The sequence below is a fragment of the Charadrius vociferus genome, unplaced genomic scaffold (genome assembly GCF_000708025.1).
Source record: "Charadrius vociferus isolate BGI_N301 unplaced genomic scaffold, ASM70802v2 scaffold55, whole genome shotgun sequence".
In the NCBI taxonomy this organism is placed as follows: Eukaryota; Metazoa; Chordata; class Aves; order Charadriiformes; family Charadriidae; genus Charadrius; species Charadrius vociferus.
In genome coordinates this window covers 1,823,026-1,835,451 of record NW_009648444.1, presented here as the reverse complement: position 1 = coordinate 1,835,451, position 12,426 = coordinate 1,823,026, and the positions used below count along the sequence as shown (strand labels likewise).

Here is a 12,426-nt window from a genome sequence, read left to right as displayed (position 1 = left end):
TGAAAAGATCCCAATAGGTCAGTGTTACTTTACACCTAAAGGTGTTTTACTTTTCATTTTTTATGTTTTCCTTTGGCAGTTAATGTTTCTCATACTGAATTAGCCGACTTCAGGATTTTTGAAGAATCCTAGAAGAACATATGCTTTGTCTTTCAACCAAGCAAAGCTGAACGAAGGAAAGGAGATTACTCTTTGGAGACCTTGAAAAATAGCCAGAAAATTAACCTCAGAACTAAGCATTTGTACCACAGGAAATGCCAAGATCTAGGGATTTTTTTTTTATTTTTCTTGCAATAATTAAAGATTAATTCAAGGTTGGTCTGCTGTATATTTTTCAAGTTGTAGTAGACTGAACAAGTATATCTGGAACAAAAACTGGCAAGTTATATCAAACAAAATAAAACATTCCCTACTGACACCTACAGCAACAAGCATATATAAAAAAAACCTGGAGTAGTTATCAAAGTGAAAATGGAATATTTTCTTTTATTTATTACTTGGCCATCTCTATAGGTCCACAGCAGAAGAGAATCACCGGACAACTCATTGAACTCCAAAACTAAAGAAAGAAAGCAAAAAAAATTTAATCAATTATACTACATTAAAAAATCTGCTTTTTTGATTACATATAGTTAGAAATTAACGTTAAGTGCTTCTGGAGATGATGAGATAAAGATGAGGACACTTTTACGGATGTTTTAAAACTTATTTACTTTTTTGATTTGTAGATAATCTATCCATAGTTAAGGGTCTAACCATTACATTTTCTCCTACAAACTACTAAAACCAGACACTACCCAGCAGTTTAAATAACATAGGAAAAAAGCTGCATCTATTTAACAGCTGCAGAACTTATAGGACAGAGGCAGTAAAATATAAAAAAAGACAAGAGTTAAAAATCCTACTGCAAGAATATTAACTGTAATAAAAGAGAAGACATTAAACCCAGCAGCTAGCTAGGTGCCAGGACATAATAGAACCCATAAGGACAGGCAAAGAATGATACTAAGTTAGGGAGAAGAGTCTGTTTTCAGAGAAGAACTTCCTGACAGACACCACAACAAAGCAACATGAACGGTGACTGTGTGGTCCCCTTCTCGTAAATAAATCAGGCGTCAAAGGTTGATCTGCAGTTAATAAGAGGCCTAAGCCTTCTCCAACGATTTGTAGTATTCTGTCAGCACAGTCCAAGCCTTAGGAGCCATGAAGCCTTCCGGTGGGTTTTGTCCTTCTCGAGCGAGCTTGCGCATGCGGGTCCCCGATATAAATTCAAAGTCTTCATGGCTGAGAGAGTAGGAGTGGGGGCAAAGGAGGAGAGAGAGAGGAGAAAGGAAGGGGGGAAAAAAGAACATATTTTAAAAGCAGGCAAAGTTGCTCATATTCCTTCTGATTTCTTGATACTTTACAAATTTCTTCTTGGGAGTATGATGCTGTATAGCAACTGTCATTTCCAGACATTTGGCCAGCAACGCCAGTAAATCTTTAGTATATACACCCTCTACAATATTCAGCTTAGGTAACTCCTGAGGTTTAGTAGCATAGTCCAACTGATCTCCTGTGGACTGAATTGAGTCTGTGCTTCCATCTAGCCTGGCTTGCTCTCTATGAGGAAACAGGGAACTCGTATTGAGACAGATCCATCTCGCCTCCTGCCTCAGCCCTCTGCCAAGCAACAGCAGCCATGCTATTTTGCACCTTGCCCTGCCCTGGCAGCTGACCAACCCTATGTGCTTGCTGAAGGAGATCATTTCAGTGCCACTAGAGATTGTGAAGAAACAACATTGCATGAAACCTTAGTGAAGGACAGTTGGCAGAACAGAGAAAGTAAAAGCCTCCGAGTCCAGAGGTGAGCTCCACAGCTGCTGCAGCTGGGCCATTACAAGCCACTGAGCATGCATATACATATATATGCATATCAGTAATGTGGCACATACAGTTCAAACGAAAGAAAAAAGCAGGAGAATAATAAAAATGCCTTCTCCTAACGATGTTTTTCCCTAAAAAAAAACAGAATTCAGTTGGACAAATGCACAAATGAACCCAGATCAGGATTGTTTATCATTGTTAACATGACAATTTAAATTAACTTCTCAGGTATGTAGTCATAAGCAGCAAAAGCTACACAAGTTAAAGTCTTACTCCTCACAGGACTGAAACACTAAAAGCAAGACAAGAATGTCAAAGTTCTACCAAATGCTCCAAAGGAAAAATTATTTATTCTTAAATTAAATATGCACTTCTACTTACGCCATTTGCTCAATTTGCAACATGTATGTATTACTCATTCTTTACTTGTCTGTTTGAAATAAAAGCCAAATATTGATCTCAGATGCACACGCCTTAGACAGAAAGAAGAGCCAAATGTGCGCACCAGAGGGCAGAACTTGGCTTTAAGTGCTGAGCTATGCTCAGCAGGGTATGGAAGTTAGCAAGATGCAGAAAGCATTCCACAGTTCCCTTCCACAAAACCACTAGCCCCATAACTTTTTGGTTTGGATCATATACATTTACACAGCAACACTGCCATACATGCTTTTTTCTTATTGCTCTCAATTTTGTTCCTTGGCAGAGAGATGCCTACTGTTCACTAACACTGCTTGAAGGTAATTTGTATTCTTTGCAAAAAACTATTTCTATAAAATAAATGTGAGAAAGTGATAAGCCTGGTTAATTCTAGTGAAAAAATACTAAGTCTTCAGATGATCAGGAAAAGGAGAGTAAAGCAAGTGCTATACAGTTTCTCCATGTGCGGTTTTCTCCAGTGTGGTAGCAATACTAAAGTTCAAGCATTAAGAAAAAATTTAGCCGCTTTATCCCCTCTTGCCTGTTAAGTTTTCAAAAAGACAATCAACTTTCGCCTATGCCCATAAATTTGCTTCAATAAGACATTACAAGCCATGCACATAAGATTAACAATTCATACACCAGTTCTTTCCTTTCTTTCATTTACAAAGACTAATGTTTTAATCTGTTAAATAGATTTCCCTTTTTTGTGCATTCAGTAGTTACTTTTTACTATAATACCACGAGTGACCCCAGCAACTATGACAGATCTTTATGCTTTGTTATGAGCTCAAACACTCTAAGAGCAGTGTGTGAGGCTAAGATTTCAAAGACCTTTATGAGCTCAAACACTCTAAGAGCAGTGAGGCTAAGATTTCAAAGACCTCACAGTTCTTGCAAAACGACAAAGTCATCACCAGTTTGCAAGTGAGAAAAAACTGCATGAAGTTTTTTCCAGTCCTACAGGAAACTGCCATATCTCTGAGGTGTCAATACAGTACCTTAATACAGTGATTGAGAAGATTATTTTTTCCACTTCAACAATTATTCCCTACATGGTTAATCTAAGTATAAAATAGCCGATTTGGCCTAAACCACGACAATTATACAACCGATTTTTCACTTGGGAGCACTAAAGATCAGTCATAATCTTGGGAACCCCAACCTTCTGTTTAGGGTGTCTGGCACTGTGCAAATCACCTTCTTAGAATTCCTATTCTCTGTGCAGGGCAATGTCTGGTGGCCTCAAGGTCTTAAGAAATTTCTCCTAAATACTAGACTCATTCATAGTTTTGCTTATTCATAAAAATATGGGGTTTGGAAACAAATGTATGGAAATAAAACAATAACATGACTTACCCTGTCTGGCTTCAAAACAACTGCTGTGTTCTATTCAGCTGGTAATCTCTAGCTCCAATTAATCCCTAGCACAATTCACAGCCTCCTTATCTGGGGTTCAGTCCTTTTAACAATTCTCCTTCTCCAGCTTCATGCTTCCTGAACAGGATGTGTCAATGAAATGAAATCTAACCTTACAACACTTTTCAGAAGGCTTTTCACTGAATTTAAATTTTCTTTTGCAGCATCAAGTCATGACTTACATGGTAACTCCTACATGAACAGAATGTTGTCCCTTACAGTGTCAAGTCTTTGTTAGGTCAGTCTATGTTATGCCTTGGGAATCCCCCACAATGCTGAATGAACCAGCTAGTATCAGCTAGGTTCAAAACTCAACTGGCCATGAACAAACTCTTTGTGAAAGTAGAACATAATAATATGATTAATATCAACATATGCAAAGTAAATCCTTTACCTGCTGTGAATTAAATTCCTTCCTGACTGGCAGGAGGGTTTAAGCCTAATGTTAATGTTAATGGAGAAACCATATTTCACATAGCTAAATTAAGGAGGGCAGATAAGTGTGCTTATCTCAGCCTCTTACTATCACTTTAAAAAACAGGTATCACATCAAACAAATTTGGGAACAGTAAGTACTTAGTCGGAACAGCTGTCCTATAAGTATGGCTTGATAGTATTAAAGCAGTCATGACAAACCTAATAATGGTCCTGGGAATAAACTATATAAAGTTAAAATCTCTTCTTTTCACAGAAACCCATGCTTCATTCACATTTTATAGAAAGCATGAACAGTCTGCTCCGGTAACCTTACTTATGGGTTCCTTTTAGTCTAAAATAACCTCATCAGTTTTCTTTCGGGACAAAAAAAACCCCACACAATTCATTTTACCAGACACTGCTGTGGTTTTTTAAATTGCCAGACTAATTTCCTTTCTTAATTGAGTTTTTTTTTTTTTCCCTCAGCAGCAGTCTGTGGCTGCATTTTATAGGACTGATCTTCTGTAAAGAACTGGGAATCTCTGCTCACTCAAACAACTACTATTAAGCCACCAATCCCAAATTACACTTGTCTGTGGTAACTGAGAGGCCTTTTTGGCTGAAGAAACACACTAACTGTTTTTCTGAAGGGATTTCAGCATTGGGTAGGGATTTTGGGGGGAGTGGTGGTGGTTTTTGTTGGTTGCTTGGTTCTTTGTTGTTTTTTTTTTCTCTACACTCCAGTCTAACATCAGTTCACAGATCAGACATTAATTTGGAGTTTTCTCCATTATAACTAGAATTTTTCCTATGAATTTTTCCAAAATATGTTTGGACATACTCAATTATTGATCCAAAATTCTATGAAATCTAAAAGAGTAAAAACTATGATAACCAAAGGACTGTACCAATATTCATACTAATTTCTATATTTATTATTTCTTCAGAGTTCTATGCAAGTGGAAATGCCCTAGCTTCCCACAAAAACTAAGATTAGGCTTGCTATCTGACTTCAGCAACAATAAAAAGGGAATTTTTTTTTTTTTTATTATCCTTATTTTGACCAAAACGCATATAACATGAAGTTAGCTCTACCTGTGCTGCTATACATCTCTTCAAATGAATTCCTCAAATCCCTTTCCTAAATCTTAGGTTTAGACAGATCTTTTTCAAAAATATGTTTTAAGACTGTGGTTTCATGAAGTGCTAAATGTATTTCTAAGACATCCAAGAAACGAATTAAAAATTGTGGTGGCTTCACATGAGGCAAAATACAAATATAGTTTCAAGTCATTGGTTGTTCACAGGTCTTAATATTTTAAAGGGTAACTTTAGTCAAACAATTTACAAGTTAAACTTCATGCACCACTCTGCAACTACAATTGTTGTGCAGCTAGTATAAAGGCTTTTACATCAGTCTTTTCTTACTCCCTTTTGTCACACACAGTGCTCCATGATTATTGCTAAATGCAATCAGGATATCTCTGCTATTCTTATAAACAGGGGTGCATGTAGATACATGTGCCGGTAAGTGACTTCAGCTCCAACACAGCACCACAGCAGCTCAACAGTGTCAACCAGCAACGTGATGCCCTAACACTCAAAGTTAACCATCATGTTCTCCAGACTGTTCCCAAACCAAGATACCAGGTCTACTGAGATACCAGGTCTACTGAAACTTCAAGGACAGCATGCGTTCTGGAGAATACTAGTGGAAGTGAGAAACAAACTTAACTTCTTTACCAACTCCACAAAACTGCACTTGCATGGACACCTTTGGGAGCTCAAGACCTTACAAAAAATGACCTCTTAGAATCACAGGCAGTACACCTGAGAAGTAAGGGCCTCTGTTACTGATTTGAAGGCAGGGCCAGTGGGAGGCTGGTATCACATAGTTGCCCAGTATGGTAGGTAACTGACCCAGTACCAACCCAGCATATGAAAATGTACCCCCACATGCATACATGGAACTCCATCAGCAAGGGTTACATCTTTGTCATTAAAGTTGAGCATGAATGTTTAGAGATGTCACAAGCAAAACACCTCTCTGCCACTTCTAATGCTGCAGCCCCAGCTTGTCAGACATCATCCTGGAAGCTGGATCAAGCTTTTGGTAACCTTTCACCACTAGCGAAAGATTCATCCCCCAGCACCCCCATGGCTTGGTACTGCCTTCAGAAGGAGAAAGATAATTCACTAAGATCAGCAAAGAGCCCAACTGCAATAATCTCTGCATGTCTTTGCTGCCAAGCCAGGTGTGGGTCTAACTGTGCCAAATTAGAGAGACACCCAAGATAGCAGATGGTGTCCATTATGTCTTCTCACAAGTACCTTCCCAGATATAGGAGTCTAGGAGGCCTGAAAGAATAGAAGAGATGACCACTCGGGGACGGAATAACTAATTCCAGCAGCTAAGACACACAGCTCAGCTATAGCTCAGTCCAAGGGAAACCCACTTGCCATAACCTTCCATGCATCCCTTAGCGATGTAAATTCTTCAGCTGCTTAGTTGGCTGTCAAGTCTCCAGGCCTCAAAGAACTGAAAAAGGTGCAACAGAAATCAAGTTACCCATTTCCAAAACAAGTCAGAACAATGCTTCTATGCATACAATCTTCTTCCCCACATTTTCATGCTGTGTTTTTCACCAGGTAAGTGGTGAGCTCAGGAAAGATTTCCACAAATATCACTGTTTCACACCAAAGGTCTTCCACCAGTACTGATCCTCTCATATTTCCAGACAATCCTCTGTTCCCTGCCATCCCCCTTACAGAGTCAAACACCACATGGTCCAGGAGCCTGCGACGTTTTCAGCATTACACAGACTATCTTGAAATGCAGCCAGCTGCACCCAAACTCTAACTCTGTCTGGAGCCTACCACAGTGTATTGTCTATGGCAAGCTGGAGCAGTAACGGCTCTCTCTTCAGGGAGTCTCCATGTGTCTGCATTGCCATCTAGAGGATTGCTGCCACACTCCAGTCCACCCTGTAGTTTACAAACAGTATCTAGGGAAGGACAAGACAAACAGTCTTACATTCTGACAGCAGCAGGGCAAAACTGCAGGTAATAGCAGCATGTTCTTTTTTCCAAGACAGTGACAGAAATGGGAAAAAAAAAATGCCTCAAACCGAAGGGTCCCCATAGGCATGATGAAAGGATAATAGGGTGTGCATAATGCAGTCTGTGACAACAGGCAAAATCTGTTATCACAGAATATTTTTCTTTGGTCATTTGCTCTGGCTAATGACAGAGGTACAATTTTACTGCCCTTGATCTAAATCAAATCTATCCTGCTTAGAGTACAGTATCAATGATCACAGAATTAATATTCTTCTCCAAAGGTTTTCTGTTCCGTCCAATGGGAATTCCGGACTCTTACATTGCTACTCCTCTTCTATTCCAAATTATTAAGAAGTGACACACCAGTATCACTATTTCACTGTAATCTTTGTGTCTTTATCTTCAAAAACTTGCTGAATTACTTGGACAAAGGACAAATACCCACAGTATCTTCTATGACAGCCTTTTGAATCTTTTGTTACAATGTATACAGTTTTGCATAAAACTAGCAATATTTACATCACAATCTCGTTACTGTGCACAGCAATGAGGACTTCTAGATGCATCTCAAATAATGAAAGGCACAAATGTAGAAGTGTTCAACAGCTAGGTAAGAGGCAATAAGTTTAGGAAAAGACTTTCACGTGTGTAATGCGCTAGGAGTATCCTTCCCACTAATCTTATTCCTCCTGATGGAAATACCATGTATCAGGGCATACATCTGATCTGATGCTACTGTCCATAGCTCCACTTGAGAAGAAAAAAAAAACCTGCTACAATGCCATCCAAAGAGAAGCTTCACAGCACTAAGGAAAACCTTACATTGGAATGCTGCCTATATGGGATGGAGGAGGAAGGAAAAACGATGTCAGGAAACTACAACTGCTAAATAAGCCTCCCTGATTAGCTTCAATTTTAAAACATCTGCAATGTAGCAAATCATCAAATTTCTAAGCACATATGGACATTGTGGAGTAATACACAGTGAAACTATTTCAATTCTTGTCAGGCTTCAACACATTTGCCTTTATCACACTGCTTATGATTTCCAAACAACAGAAGAACATACCATAACGTTATATTTAGTTATGTAACAGATAGTAACACTTTGTGACTTTTAAAAATGAAACCAGACCAATTCAGGTGCTTGTAATTTACTGCTGAAATATAAAGCAGCTACGTAACTTACAATCAAGGTTAAGCCAGCACACTATCTACTAATAAACATAATTCATGGTAAGAAAGTTGCTGAATAAAACTTGGTTTTTGATTGTCACAAGCCACAGTGACATCCCTGGAGACTTCTATACTCAGTGTAACTGCAGCACAAACAGCTGAAGAAAAAGAGATAAGAGATGGGTTCTTTACAGGTCAATCCATCCCATGCTGAGTTCATGCTTTCAAAGACGAACTCTGCTGTATAGACATACTTCTTCAGTTAGGAGTAGTAGGAAATAGTAAGAATATAAAAAATGCAATTTTATTTTTAGAAAAACATCTTGCTTGACAGTTTGTATTTCAGTACTAACTTTACCTGCAGCTTGATGTAAAATAGAAGTACAGTTCAATAATCTGAATAAAGAGGTTTAAACTAAAATGACAAGTCATCTTCTTAGTCCCACTCATTGGCACCACAGCAAAACATACAGTGAGTTTTGGACTCCTCTATGACACATGACTGAAAAATAATATTGGAACACACAGAACGTGAAATTACCTGTCCTGTAACTGGATTGATTAAAACAAAAAAAAAAACCAGCTGAAAACCCTGGGACATACTTAGTGCAACACTTTGCATTATTGTTAAACAGAGGAAATAGATATTTTTCACCCTCTCTTGCCCAGTATCTTCTCCCTGCTGCGTTCACTCATTGTTTTTCTTCCATCATATCTGATGCATACCTGATGCCTGAGAAGCGTATTTAGAAAGATAAACTGGCAGAAAACTAATCTTACCATTATAATAAATAGTAATATTTTTCTGTGGATTTAGCAATCTGTGCCAACATACTTCAGAATTAAAGAAACTCAAGTACCTGAGAGGAAAAGGGGAGCTTCCAGTGGCAGATAAAATTGGATCAGGTTAGTTGTGCTGTGAAATTGCACCCAAATCATGCTGAAGTCAAGTTGCATTCATAATCTACAAGCATATCTAAACATTGCCATCTTTGAGCAATGTGAATTTAATTTAAAACATTATTTTTATGTGGGTGAAGAGTAGAAGGCAGTTATTGCTCCAGAAGTCTTAAAACAAAAATACAACTTACTGATCAGAGTCATAATAATCCATGCACTTCTTTTTTTTATTATAAGCTGCAACTCTGAAGGGTACAATCTCCAGTGCTCGGAGGCCTGGAGCCATTGTCAACACTTTGGCACCGTGGGTTGGTTCATAGAGATCTTTCCCAGTGTCAGGGTGTGGCATCCCTGCTGGATCTCGCCCTACAATGTAGAAGTTAGCTCCTGCAACCATCCGTGATCTACAGTGCCACTGAACCTAGAACAGAGACAGGGAAACACAGTTAACAGAAGAAAACTCTCAAAATACAACGCTCAAAATGTGCATGCATTGTATAATTACCACTTTTTTGCTAATCAGACATGATTTTTACTATGGAGCCACAACAAAACAAAGAATCAATTATGTGAATTACCACCGAAGTTACAACTAAGATATACTACTCCCATTTCATTTGCAAATTAGGCTGCTTAAAAAGTTACTTTAGCACAGTGTTTGGAACAGTATATTCAGGATAATGAAGGTGGAGCCCATCCGTTTCTTAGCTCAGTTCCTCCTGATGTTGTCACCCTCCATCCCTTTCCTTATGTATAAAAAGATTAACCCAAAAGCAACTCCTTTGGGAACCTTAGCGGGATCTGGCTGCATATTGCTCTATTTTAGTCACAGTAATTTCTCTAAAAAGACACCCTGACCAATAGATAGCTGCCAAATATCTCATCAGAAGAAAGACAAGATAGGCTACTTAACACAGTGTTCACAAGTGATCTAATCAACCTATCTACACATTTAAAAAGAAGAATTACCCATACTCAGCATTTTCACGTGGTGCACGGATGTTGTCTGAGGCAGAACTTTAACACTTAGTGTGTGTCAATGTTAAAACCCAAAGGACATATAAACTAGGTAAATACTGCACCTGAATGCTTGGAATAGGCTTTCAGAACACAAAGACTGCCTATTTATACCACAGCCTTCCAAGATGAAAACTGATAAAGCAACTCTAGTATTGGTAAATATTTAGTCACTTTTTCCCATATCGTTATGAAATAATTTGGTTTAAACACGTCTATATGAACTGGGGAGGAACCAACGTCAAAATCAGAAACTTCAGCTTTACTGAATTTTTGCTTGGAGGCCCCAACTCCCTTCCACCTAATATTTGAAGTATTATAAATACTGACAAACAGCTTTCCCCCATTACTTCTCTGCACATTTCAAAATGAGTGGTTTCATACCTAACAACTTGATTTTTACTTTTTCCTTCAGTTACTACTGAAAGTAAAGAAAAGAAACAAACAAGATGCTTGAAAGGAAAATCTGCACACAGACGTCATCCACACCCTACAACTAAATAAATTCTTTCAAATTATTTAGAAATGCATCTCTTACTAAATATGGTGAAAAGACTTTTTTTTTTTTTCTCCTCACAAAGACTGCAGTATTTACTAGATCCTAGACTGTTAGATATGTTACACTTATGACAGTTTTTAGACTTACGTTATAGGACTGTTGGTGACTATTCTTCATTTTTATATGTAGTATTTTCAAGAGAAAATTTAACTGTACAGTACAGGAAAAGTAAAGCAACTATTACATTATTTTAGGTAACAAAGACACACCACTTCAGGAAATGTCAATATGTTCTCAAACTGGGAAGTATTCCCCCAAAAGAATTGTCATGCCATCTATATAGCTTAGTATCTGCCAAAGGATACTCAGAGAAGATTTAAAAAAAATACAGCAAGTATATAAGCGTAGTTTCTTATACGTGCAGCCTTACCTTCATATAAACTAAAGGGCCTACCCAATAACTACATAGTGTAAAATAGCTTCACAAGTTGAACAGCAATAAACATCTGTCAAAACATCTATCAAGTGCTAAATGGAAAAAAAAAGAAGGGGAAGCAGGAGGGAAAAAACCCACAAGTCATAGGACAAAAGTTGCTGCCACTACCTTGAAGTAAATGGACAATGTGATGGATACATTTTCCTTGCATTACAAATAAAAATTTGCATCTGCCTACTGCAAATCTTTACATGAAACAAAATGAGTTTTTCATATTTTAGTCACTGCGCATGCTGTTCTGTTAATAAGCTTTAGGCAAGAAGCTCAAAAAGTGATTTCTCAAAGTAGTAACTAACTGTTAGTACCTCATTAGTTCTATAACTAATCGTTATAGAAACCACTCAAGGAGGAAGTTTTGCAGTGAATATGGATAGAGTTCTGTAAATCAGTAGTCAGATAATGAAATCAGGTATCAGTCACAAGTTATGAGGGTACTGTTGGTATCAGTTTTCATCTTGACCACAGCCAGACATTACACATTACAGATTCCACTGCTATTCAAGCATATGGGGTGCTATAGAAGCATCTGGATGGATAACTATGCTAATAATTTTAGTATTTATATTAATGTACATTAACACTATTAATGTATACTAATATTTATGTATTGGGTTTGCGTGGCAAGGTTTTGGTAGCACGGGAACTACAGGGGTGGCTTCTGTGAGAAGCGGCTAGAAGCTTCCCCTATGTCCGATACAGCCAATGCAGGCCAGCTCCAAAATGGACCCACCGCTGGCCAAGACCAAGCCCACCAGGGCCCCATGGAGAGAGAAGCCCAAGTGCAAGCAGGTTTGCTGGCAGGAAGAGCTAGAGATGTGCATACACCTCCAAGGCTACGATCTCACTGGTATTGCGGAAACTTGGTGGGATGACTCCTATGACTGGAGTGTTGCCATGGAAGGCTACAGGCTCTTCAGAAGAGACAGGCAAGGGAAACGAGGAGGCTGTGTTGCCTTATATGTTAACAAGCAGCTGGAATGCGTGGACCTCAGCCTAGGGGTGCATAAAGAGCCAACTGAGAGCCTATGGGTCAGGATTAAAGGGACATTGGGAGCAGGGGACATTACAGTGGGGGACTGCTACAGGCCACCTGACCAAGAAGACCAAGTGGATGAAGCCCTCTATAGACAGATAGGGGCAGCATCACATTCACAGACAC

The 12,426-nt window shown here is 38.6% G+C and overlaps 1 protein-coding gene across 1 annotated transcript in view; it reads right to left on the bottom strand.

Moving 5' to 3' along the window:
• Positions 1 to 700: 700 nt before the first annotated feature.
• Positions 701 to 12,426, bottom strand: part of PAPSS1 (3'-phosphoadenosine 5'-phosphosulfate synthase 1) — a 48,009-nt gene continuing 36,283 nt past the window's right edge. The window contains exons 11-12 of the mRNA XM_009885493.1: positions 9,447 to 9,676; positions 701 to 1,284 (exon numbers count right to left, since the gene is read on the bottom strand). Of these exons, the coding sequence (XP_009883795.1) occupies positions 1,146 to 1,284; positions 9,447 to 9,676 (369 nt within the window). The 3' untranslated portion in view covers positions 701 to 1,145. The remainder of the gene's footprint in view (positions 1,285 to 9,446; positions 9,677 to 12,426) is intronic.